The 12,196-nt window shown below is 37.9% G+C and overlaps 1 protein-coding gene across 8 annotated transcripts in view; it reads left to right on the forward strand.

The window, feature by feature from the left end:
- The first annotated feature begins 3,662 nt into the window (after positions 1–3,662).
- Positions 3,663–12,196, forward strand: part of RBM27 (RNA binding motif protein 27) — a 67,852-nt gene continuing 59,318 nt past the window's right edge. For 6 of the 8 annotated variants that reach the window (XM_037016178.2, XM_073221914.1, XM_037016180.2 and 3 more), the window contains exon 1: positions 3,664–3,922. In XM_037016178.2, the coding sequence (XP_036872073.1) occupies positions 3,864–3,922 (59 nt within the window). In that variant the 5' untranslated portion in view covers positions 3,664–3,863. Of the gene's footprint in view, positions 3,923–12,196 lie in introns of all 8 variants that reach the window. The other 2 variants (XM_037016179.2, XM_073221915.1) reach the window with 1 other exon arrangement.

Genomic DNA, 12,196 nt, shown 5'->3' on the forward strand with positions numbered 1-12,196 from the left:
TCATTTTCAAAATGTTATATAAATGGAACCATATGTAACCTTCAGAGACTGGCTTTTTCTCTCAGCAGAATTCATCCAAACTGTTGCATGTATCAATAGTTCCTTCCTTTGTATCACCGAGTAGTATTCCATGATATGTACATATTACAGTTTGTTTAACCACTCACCTGTTTAGGGTCATCTGGGCTGATTCCAATTTTTGGCAATTATAAATAAAGCTGCTATAAACATTTATGTATAGGTTTTTGTATATGAACATAAGTTTGCATTTCTCTGGGATAAATGCCCAGGAGTATAACTGTTGGATCATATGATAGCTGTATGTTTTGTTTTCAGAGAAAATACTAAACTTTTTCAGACTGGCCATACCATTTTATATTACATCAGCAAAGTATGAGTGATCCAGTTTTTCTGCATCTTTATCAGCATTCAGTATTGACATGTGTTTATTAGCCATTCTTATAGAAATGTAGTGTGAAGCAACTTCTAAAAAAACTCCTGAGCACATAGATCTCCTAGGAAAAAAAAAATCTACATTTTCATAATGAAAAGAGGTTATTCTGGTTGACTCACTATTTGTCAACTCATCTTGCCTTTGTGTAACTAAGACTCAAGTGGCTTTCATTGAAGTACCTTTCCTGTGGGCCAGGTGGGCTGCTCCAGGTGACTCAGACTCAAAACAGATGAAGTTCTGATGGGTATGTTGTTTAATGAGATGATCACCCACAAATGTATAGACATGGAGGGTCGGTTTGTATGCGCTTCCTAGTTTGAAATTCTACCAAAGCTTAGTTTAATTGCATGTAAGGGAAGCATACTGTGACCATGAATTTCCCAGAGAAAACTGAAAAATGACTCTCAATCTCTCTTATCGTACATCTGGGAGAGCTTTTAGCCAAAGAGTAGAAAATAAGTACAAAAAAATTTGGGGAGGAGAATGATCCACTCTGATTCTGAAAGGTCCATCTACCTGTCAACACCTGTGTGAAACTGCATCCTCGAAAAGTCCTCCTGGTTGAGGCTCGGTTTCCCTCACACCAAGGGAACTTGGTTTGAATAAAGGTGGTTTAGATGTCTGTTCTTCTTGTAGTCACTCTGTCTTTTCAATGCCACATAGTAATAATCTGTCTTTTCTTAGGTGAACTGGCATCTCTTTCTCCTGCAAAGATAAAACTGAAAGACAAGTCAATCTTTGTTAAGTACCCATTTTAACATCTACCTTAACTAATTAAATAACATTTATTTAAAATCGTTTCACTCTCCATTATCCATGAGTACCTAATAGATTGTAACAGGCTCAATACATATTCTTGAATGAATTTTGAATGAACCACACAGTGCATATTTCTGTGTTAGCTAGGGAGATGATTAAGTGAAGATTATAGGTGTGTGCTTTGGAATCAAACACACATGATCAAGGCTGGGCCTTTCCACTCATTAGCTTCATGATCTTTCTGGGATGCAGTTTTCTTGTCTGTGGGTATTGTTTACTAAACAGGGGTATTGTGAAGGTGAGGGGGAACGATACACTGGGGTAGTTAGCACAGGGCCAGGGCTGAGTATGTACTCCACAACCATGGCTATGATTATTATATCCAACACTTGACTATTAGATCACCAGAACCTGAGCTCCTGAAAAGAAGTGAATGCATGTAACTTTCAACATTTTTTCTCTACTCCAGCCCAGAGCACTGAGATGTACAGGTGTGTTGAATTAATATATTATGTATGCATTGCCTTCAGGGTAGGCCAATCACTCCATGGCTGAATCAGTGCCTCATTCATTCATAGGCAGCAGATGAGTCAGTTCTCTGCATACAACGGATGCTACTGAAAACAGTATATGGAAAATTTGGGGCCATGGCTACTGACCAAATCTGAGCCAGCTCTTTAGCAAAAGGATTGTGGCGTGGAAGTGGGATTGCCTATGTTGTATCCCATTTCCACTTAGGGAGCAGCAACTCTTCTCCACGTGTTTTCTCAAGATACAGTGTGGGGTTCAACATCTACATTTTAAGCAGTAGTCTGCTAACATATATATATATATATATAATACATATATAATGTATTCAGTTTAGAAAAGTAGTGCAATAATATCACAATTTGTAAAATAGAGAAAAGGGGAGAAAAAGTACCCAGCATCTCCAAATTCAAATATTACTACCGTGATCATGTCTGTTCTACTCTCTTTAGTGCGCTTGATGCCCTTGATGCGTGGAAGCCAGCATCTCAGCCCCCTCACCTGTGAAATAAGGCCCGCAAAATTTGTACTATAAGCATATTTAAAACGTACTTTGAAAAATTCTTGTAAAGGCACGATTTACTGTGATAAAGGCAAACCCTGTTTCATTTCTATCATACTAACAGGTTCCTGCCTCACCTTAGGCCTAATCGAATCACTTTTACGAATCTTTTTTAAAAATTCCTTTCATTTTTGAGTTACACTTCATCTCTGCAGCGGAAAGAAGAGTGGGGGGATATGTGAATAAGCATAAAGAAAGAAGGGGAGTAGGAGAGAGGAAAGAATAGGCAACTGTTGGATGTGAGCAACAAAGCCAAAAATATTTACTATCCAGCTCTTTACAGAAAAAGTTTGCCGACACCTGCTCTATGTATATATATCTTCTTATTTTGGGGTGGCCCAGCTCTTTTTCTGAGGTGTGTGCACATCAGGTTATCTTTCAAAATATTATTATAATGCATAATCGCATTAACTGTTGAGCTTTCTGAGAGACTCAGTTTGTTTTGCTCAATTGAATCCTAGTGCCTTACGCAGGGCTGGCGTAGAGCAGGTGCTCAGTATTTGCTGTTGAATAAACATTCTAACACCAGTGCCAAGTTAGTGATTTCAAAGCTCCAAAAAGGAATTTCTCATTTGGTACAAACTAAGTTTGCCTGTTTTGGTAATAAGATTAAAACGAATAATTTCTGGAACTTTTTTGCTGACCAAAATTCTCCCCCCTCAACACACACAGAAAAAAACCCTAGTGAATTTTGGACATGCAACGAAAAGAGAATTTTTAAAAATGTTATTGTAGTTTTCCTTCCTAAGCAAAGCATATATTACAAATACTGGTAAAATCGAAATGGCCTCATCCTTTTTACATTCATTTCCACGTTTTAAAAATGACGATTATTGGACACCAAGGTGTGGTTGTCAGAAACATTCTGTGCAATTTAAGCATAGCAGCAAAAAATGCAAACGTGTGTCGAGCAAAATGAGTGTGTGAGGAAAAATAAATGTTTGCATTCTGTGCAATGTGTCGAACGTGAACGTATTGCACGGTGTGTTACAGCTTTACTACAGCTGAGTCATTTCGGGACACGAGCGTGTGTTTCCAGGAAAAACGAGAGCAAGGAACTAGGCTGAGGGGCTCGCCGGGTTCCCCCAGGCTCTGCGAGCAGCAGACACCGATATTCCGCGGCGGGAGACGGCGTGGTCAAAAAAGGGGCCGCGGCCCCTTTAAGACGCACAGCACCTTCTTCTCCAAGATACCATCTTGCACCAGGAGTTCACGTGAGCTCTCCACCTACCTTGCTATATCCCTCCTCCTTAACTGGGTACGACCGGCCGGCGGGGCGAGCGAACCTTTTCGTTGGCTCTGCGCGCACGGCCCTCTCTCTCCTATTGGTTCTCACGTCCGCCACTCGGCACTACCTCCCGCCCACCTAAGCCGTCGGCTAGGTTGAGTGAGGGCTCTTGGGTTAGTTCCTGTTAGGCCCCGGCCCGGGAGTAGGTTGAAGTCTCGCAAGATGCACGGTGGTCTCGGGCACCGGGAGCTGTGAAGACTGCGTGAGGAAGAGGCGAGGGGAGACCCGCAGGCCTGAACAAGAGCGGCGGCCGAGCGCGCCTTCCCTTCACCATGCTCATAGAGGATGTGGATGCCCTCAAGTCCTGGCTGGCCAAGTTACTGGAGCCGATGTGAGGGAGCCGGGCCGCGCCGGGCCGCCTGGCGTGGGCGTTGGGGGCCCGCGGGGGCGTGGGGGAGGGGCGGCGGCGGCGGCGGCGGCGGCGGGCGGAGGTCCCGGCGGCGTCTCGGTAGTACTACCGCCGTGCGGGGGGCGGCGGGGGGCGGGCAGCGGGGGGGGCGGGGGCGGGGGCGGGGGCTGCGCGGCGGCGGCCAGTCGGGGCGGGCGAGGGCAGCGAGGGCTTCCTTCGTGTAAAAGTCGGGGTGCTGGAAGGGGGTAGCAGCAATGGTGACGGAGTATGAAATAATGTGGGAACGGAGAGCGATAGCAGGGCTGTCGAGGGATTTTTAAATGTGAACATTGGGACCTTGAGGACAGTAGCGGGATATCCAGGGTTTTTACGGACCGTGTAATTCGGCGACTGCGAGGTCTGGAAGCAGAGTATCGATCGAGGCGGCCTTTTTAAAGACATGAGGGCAGAAAGGAATAGTAGGGACCTTGAGGGCTGTGTCGCGACGGTTGATGAGCTCTGAGGGTTCAAGAATATGGAAGGACTGGAGAAATACGGGGCTGTTGAAAGGGATGGGTGGGCGTTCAAGTGTTTCAGGAATTATTGGGGAGCATGGTATGATATAAAAACTATTAAGGGATTTTAACGATAATATGGAGGAGTCAGTCGATAGTGCTAGGAAAACTATGGCTTAAATTCCATTAGGGGTTGGAAAAAAATTGAGATTAAAAAAAAAACATAAGTTCGGTTGAAGTTTGGTCTACCCTGGCTGATCCCTAATGTTATTGGAGGAGGGTCTGAAAGGGGGATGCCTGCAGCACCCAGGGATTTCTAGATACACGTATGGGAGGAAAAAAGGGGTAGTAGAAAGAATGAAGAGTTTTGAAAGTATTGTTGAAAGATCGATAGTGAAACTGAAGATAATTAGGATGTAGGATTATTGTTGAGGGGCTGAAAAGAATGAGAGGAGCTTGAAAAAGTATTTTGAGTAGTACTCGTTGTAGAAATGTTAGGGCACTTGAAAGTGATAGCAGAAATACAAACTTTCTGCTTTATGACCATTTTAAGCGGGTAGGATCGTGAAGTGTTTTTTGGGGACACTGGAATATGTGTAGCTAGTCTTTCAAACATATCTCCTAATAGGAAGAGAGGGAGAGTTGGAGAGAGATGGTATCTTTAGTGCTCTTGGGAAAGAAGGCAATGGGAGGGACCATTTCCCACCCCCTTGTAATTTCTGCTCCTTAACTTACCTTCCTATTGGCGGTAAGAGCTTTCCGGCTGAAAGAAGAGGGAGAGAGAGAGATAGGCAGACTGTGATTGATTAGATCAGATTGCTTTAATGGAAAAATTGGGTTTTTCAGAAGTGGAAATTAGGAGTAGTTTGGGAGGTGTGTAGGTATTCAAGTTGAGGCTGTTGAGAGACAGCTACTTCCCTGTTTTATTTCCTGGTCCTCCTGAAAAATCTTGTTGACCTATCTTTTGTTTTGCTACTTTTGCTTTCTTGGGGTGGGATGGTAACACCTGGTAAGAGAGTCATCTGTGGTCCAGTGTGTCAGCCTTGTGAGGATAGGATGAGTAAGGGGGACAGCATGAGCGGAATTTTGGTGTTTGAAGTGGTATTTGCATATGAGGATGAGCAGTGTGTAAGTAGAGCCACAAGTATGAATGAAAGTACACTAGGGCTTCTGAGTTTTTAGATCAGTGGTCTAGTTAAAGTGAAAATGTCTGCTAGACACTTGAAATTTTGTAGAAGAATGTGGTGAGTCTCTTGGATGTGCATCATATTTTTTCTACAGTAAAATGTTTTGGAGTCCAAAGATGGAGGTGGATTGTGGTGAGGGTGGGAAATAATGAAGTAATGAATTACATTTAATGAAATTGACCATATGTGGAAAAGGCTGAAGAAAAAGCTCTGTTTAAAAATTCCTTACTTTTGTTATTTAATATTGAAAAAAATCCCCTTCTCTTTTTATCTTTGTACACCTGCTGTTCCTGTAGTCTTTTTAAATTTTGTGACAATTTTGCATACAAGCTCTGATTTTGTTGGTAGAGCTCTTTTTAAAAGTATTGAGTACATATTTTTTGTCTTGTGTGGAAGATGGCAAGTTTTCACATTATAATTATCTGCTTTTTTCTAAGCTTCATGAAATGTTTTACTTGGGTGTTTTTTTTTTCCTTAACGTCAAAATTTAGTTTAGTTTGAACTTAAACCTCATAAGGTGTTTTCACTAGGCTTATTTAGTGATTTATATTGATAAGTTCATTTCTCCCATATTTTCATAGGCAAAAATTACCTATCAAAATGATTGAGTTTAGTTTCCCCAGTTGTTCTGAGTTACATGTTCAACTTAAAACACACATCATCCTGCTTTGGTTTCTTTTCCTTCTAAAAAATTATGGCTACATGTTTAGCCTTTTAAAAGTTCTAAAATCACTACTTAAACTTTAAAGTGGCTTTTCTAGAACTGCAAAATAAAAAAACTTTACCATAAATAGTAAGAAAGAGCGAACACAGATACCACATATATTTTCATTGTTAGTGTGTTATCACAGGAGATTATTTTTTGTTTAGACATCCTAAAATGTATTAGATGATATGCTAAAGTGGGTTGTATTGATAGGTTTACTTTTTGCATATTCCAGATTCAAGAAAATGTTCATGACAGATGGCATGTGGCTGCAGTATAGCATTTCAGAGCAGTTGTTAGGCTTTCAGATAATGAAGTGGCAGTGGGTATGTTGGAATCATACTATAGCTGTGCACATGATTTCCTATTGCACTTCCTTATTTAGCCTAATTTGTAGCTAACTCAATTGATAAAAGTTTGTAGTATTTAGGGGTTTTTAAGCATGTTGTTACATCATGTAACTGGTGAAACAAAGGCATGGTAAGGGGGTATTTCCAGTTTACATGTGCATATCCCCTGAAGACAAATTAGAAATACTATGGCTGTTGGAGCTTATCTGTTGTGACCGTTCACTCCTTTTGTAGATGGACAAATCTATTACTTTTACTAGAAGAAAGACAGAAGGAGGGAGCCTGGAAGAAGTAACTCCTTAACTAGCTGAGGAAAACCCAGTACCATTTTGTTGGCAGTGCAGTAAAGAGGAGAGAAATCATGTTAGTAAAGGAGTTTATATCTTCCTACGGCTGCATGAACAGACTGAACACACAGATCTTGTTTGATCTTGATTTCTCATCTTCCCTGACTTTCAAAATATCCTCGATATCCTAGTCATAGAGACTGCATAGGGGTTATGCGCAATCAGGAGATGTCATGGTTTCTTCCTATCAGAAGTAACTGATTGTTTTAACTGTGAACCCCTTAGAAATAAGGCTCTAAGTAATGTAGGGATAAATGTATCACTGAAGACGTTTCTACAAGTTTAGAAACAGTTCAGGCATTTTTCAAAAACATGAATTTCTACCAAAAACATGCTATCACAGTGGGGAGTGTTTTAAGTTATTTGTATTATATATAAATATATATATAATTCACTGCTGCTTGTGTGGCTTATTGTAAAAATTTGTCTTGGTATATGTTTTACACAGTGATGGGGTTTGTAATATTTTTGAACAGTTGTATCTAGTAGAGCATTGTTAGGTAAATGAGGGTTTTTAGTTTCTAGTTTTGTTCCTTTGTTTGCTATGTGACTTAACTGAAATTCTTTAACCTTTGTCTTTTAAACAGTTAATTATGTTAGTCTTTATCTACCATACGGTATGAGTATTAATGATGCAGACTATAAACAGTACTTTGTGTACCTTAGAATCATTAAATATGAATGAAATTTTCATGGCTTTCAAAACATGAAAATATAATAAACTTTTTTCTGCAAAAATACTTTACTAATTATAGTGCCACTGACCTTTACAAAATAATAACCACTCCTGTGCATGAGAGCTACAGTCTCATTTCAGGCCCTTGTAGGCAGGAATAGGAATTGCTAGTGAAAGCCATACACTTGATGTGCAGTTTCTGTGAATTGAGGCCATATTAAGGGCTTTTTAAGTGCAGTAGGAGATTAAATATGTTGTCACCTCTGAGTATAATGAAAAAGGCAGTAGTAAGACGCTCAGACTGAGATCATGTATTGGCTCAGTGGTCGCCGTGGGGTACATTTAATTGAACTCTGGGAGTTTACATGTTTCTGTGGGTTTGCAGTCCTTGCCAGGTTAAACTCTGACTAATAATCTTTGGAGTTGCTCAAATGGGAGGAAAAACCATCACTTAGTAGTTGACTTGCCTGATAAATAAACTACTAGGATGAAATGAGTAGTTTTAGCATACTAAGTTAATGACATATTTGTTCTTCTGTCCTCTGGTCTGCCTTCTAAATGTGTCTGACTTCATTCTTCCTGGCCCAATTGCTGTAGGCTAGAAGCCAGAATGCTTTTATAGCCCTGTGTTTCTTACCACTCTGTTGTCTCATCCTCTTACAGAATTATCACTTCTTTATTAATCTCATTTTTTTTAACCTTTTGTTATTTTGTACTGTAATTATTTGTTTTCATGTCCATCTTTTGGCCACATTACTGCAGGGCAAGGTCTGTCTTGCTCAAAGTAGTTCTTTTACCCAGCAAGATGCTTGGCACTTGGCACACACTCAGTAAATGTTTAAATGAATCAATATCCTGATGTATATTTAGGTTGGTCAAGAGTCTAAAAACTAAGATTTAAAAAAAGTAGTCTAGTTTTCTGGGTATACTTAGCTTGTGGCTGCTGCTCTAGTACTCACAGGTCCAAATATCAAAATGGTGTTTGGGAGAATTTTCTTTATTCTCCCAAAATAAATCTAGGGTAATTTTTTGTCCACATCATGTTCATTCATGAAAGCCCATAATTCATTAAAGGGAGGAGAAAGTTTTCATTTGAAAAGTAGTGTGAGTACCAATATTTGTGTATTTTAAATGTGTGTTAACAGGTTATTAGAATTTAATATTCACTTACACTCTTTGATAAAATCAGCTCAGATTTTATTTTTCCAGTACTGTTTTATCAAAGAAATAATCTGAACACAGATCTCAGAGTCAGGCACTTTTTTTTTTCTAATTTATTTTTTAGTAAAAATAAAAGCATTAATGCATTACAGAAAATATAGAAAGGAAAGAATAAAATTATTTGTGTATATTATTTCCATTTTCTATGTAGGAGCTTTCATTAACTATAATCAGACTCAAATGTGAAATTTTTTATCCTGATTTCTCCAATCGACATTACATCAGAAGCATTTTTCATATTTGGGTATTGTTTTTAAACCACTTTGGATGCCTAATATTTCATAAACATTAAAAAATAAGAATTGTTACCTTGACTTTATATTTCCTGTTAAAAATACTGCTGTTTTTATATAATAAATACATATATTTTTAGTATCTGTTAGGTACCAGTAATATTTTCTATATTTGGCTTTATTTCCTGAGGCTAGTTTTCCATAAGTACAACTACTAGTCAAAGAATATGAACATTTTAAATGGCTGTTTATATACATTCAGAACAGGAGGTTTTTTCCCATGAGGCCTAATAGCATATTCATTAATTGTTTGACCTCTGAAACAAAAATCACACTGAAGAAGAACTTAAAATTGAGCTCCTATTGAAAAACATGTAGATTTTTCTGAACATGGGAACGGTTTATGTATCTTGGCTTTTTCCTAAAACCAGTAGACTGTAAAGGTTTTTGAGTAGTGTTTCTTGCCTTAGGGTCTAAGGTAAAGAAGGACCTTTACTCTTTGACCTTGGGATAGGGCATATGTACAAAATCTGTAAAGATGGTGTGCTAGCTCAGCACATATGTCATATACGTGCAGTAGAGATGTCATTAAGGAGGAAAAACACAAATCTGAGAATTTTACAGGCAAGACATTTTTAGGGCATTATATTTGTTAACTTCTGATAAAAATTAATTCTAGCTGATTTTTATTTTTAAATAACAGAGTCGAAACATGTTCTTAGAACATCATTACGCAAGGTGTCAATTTCAAGGAGTCCTCATATTTGTAACTTTCACTAAACTTTAGATAATTTCTTTTTTTTGGTTCTTTATTTTAACTGAAAGGTAATTTTTAGTTGAGACTTAGAATACATTAATTGGTTGTGCATATATACATCAGAAAAGTGTACATGGTATAAAATAGATTTAACTCTGGAATTGTAGTGGAGTTTTAATTCCACAGGTGTGCTGTCTGCCTGATCTTGAGTGGATCACTTAATTTATCTTTTTATATATTTTACATATTTATACAGTTAAGTATTTGTATAAAATGAATAGTAATTCACTGATCGTGATGTTTAGATCTTTTAAAGAGTGTAGTAGAACAGTAATTTTATTTTAGATGAGTGTTTTACCTTTTCTATTTCTCCTCTCATTGTTAAATACGAGCCCCTTTTTGTCTAGAAGCTGCAGATGCAAACTTTTAAAATCTCTCATTCCAAAATATGCTTGTTTACAGTTAAGTACAAATGAATTTCCGTAAGCTTTAGATACAAGTAAATAGCTAAAAGGGTTTAAATGGTCTTCTGTGTAAGAGGAGTAAGAAGTGCCCTGCATTTGTCTTGTAATCTGTCAAAGATCTTAGTCATGGTCAGATTTTTGTGACATACTTTGGAAGTCTTGTTGGATTACTACTACTATGGCATTGGTACCATAGCTAGTAAAGTATTGTAATTGTCAGTTTTTAAAGAGTATATGGTGAAGGGTCATGAAAGAATAAATAAGAACAATCATAAAGGTACAGAAGATTACATTATACACTTCCCAGTATAGTTAAGTTTCACCATTCAATTGGTGTGACTTATTACTTCACACTGGCAATTTCCTTCATGGTGCACTTAACAGATTCAAGTTAGGAACTGCTAAATTTAAATGGTCCATTCCTTTGGCCATGAATTTCTTTTTTTATTTGGTGCAGAATTCTAACTTTCAGTTATTAACAAGTTCATTTGCATTACAGAAATACTCAGAATCTGATTACTCTATTGGTGTCCAGTCTTTATCTGTTCTTTCACCTCTCATAACTGTTCATTTTGAGTTTTAACACCATCACAACAAGGTGTATTTAATCAGAAGCAGCGTAATTCTGCATTTATTTGTTTTTTTGTTTTTCAGAGTCTGAATATTAAGTTAATATATAAGATATCTGGGTTTGTTTAATCTACCTCATTTATCCAGTAATCTGAATGTTTTGCCTGTTTCTCACTAGAAAACTCATATCCTTACCCAGCATTATACCTGTCAGGTCATGAGACTCCTCGAAGTTTCTCATAACACTGGAGAAAACATTGCTTCTTTCTGCCATTCTTCTTTCGTTGAGAAATCCTTTTCTTTCTATGTTTGAAATATCTTCTTATCCAGGATCTGAACTTTCTAAGTAATGCGATTTTTTTTTTTTTCTCTTCTCTGCATTTGAATGTTGATTAGACCAGTACTGATCAAGTATCTTATTGTTCTCAGGAGTGAAGTTAAGTCTTCCTACACATCTCTATTTTAAGGTATTCATGGATTAGCTAAATTGTGCATGACGTGTGTAACGTTTTTTGAAAGTAGAAAGGCTATATGTCAGTTTTATTTTTTGTTCCTATTTTATTTCTATATGATAATTGACATAATATTACATTAATTACGGGTATATAACGGTGATTCGATATTTATATACATTACATAATGGTCCCCATAGTAAGTCCTACTTACCATCTGTGACCATTTAAAGTTAATCTTATTGACCATACTCCCTACGCCTTACATCACTTCCCCATATCTTATTTATTTTTCATTTTATGGAAGATTGAACCTCTTAATCTCTTTTGTCCATCCCCATGTTCCCCTCCCCTCTAGCAACCTTGTTTGTTCTCTGTATTTGTGAATATGTTTGTTTTCCTTTTTAGTGAAATCATACTGTGTTTGTCTTTTTCTGTCTTCACGTAGCATAATACCCTCTAGGTCCATTCATCCATGTTGTTACAAATGGCAAGATTTCATTCTTTTTTTATTGCTGAGTGATAATACATTGTATGTATTTACTACATCTTGTTTGTCCATACATCTGTTGATGGACATTCAGGTGGCTTCGTTATCATGGCTGTTGTAAATAATGCTTTGGTGAACATAGAGTGCATATGTCTTTTCAAGTTAGTGTTTTATTTTTCTTTGGATAAATACCTAGAAGTAGCATTGCTGAGTTGTATATAGCAGGTACATTTTTAATTTTTTGAGGAACCTTTATAAAGTTTGCATAGAGGTTGCACTAATTTTTATACCACTCAGCAGTGCATGAGG

This window comes from Manis javanica, chromosome 14 (genome assembly GCF_040802235.1).
Source record: "Manis javanica isolate MJ-LG chromosome 14, MJ_LKY, whole genome shotgun sequence".
Taxonomy (NCBI): domain Eukaryota; kingdom Metazoa; phylum Chordata; class Mammalia; order Pholidota; family Manidae; genus Manis; species Manis javanica.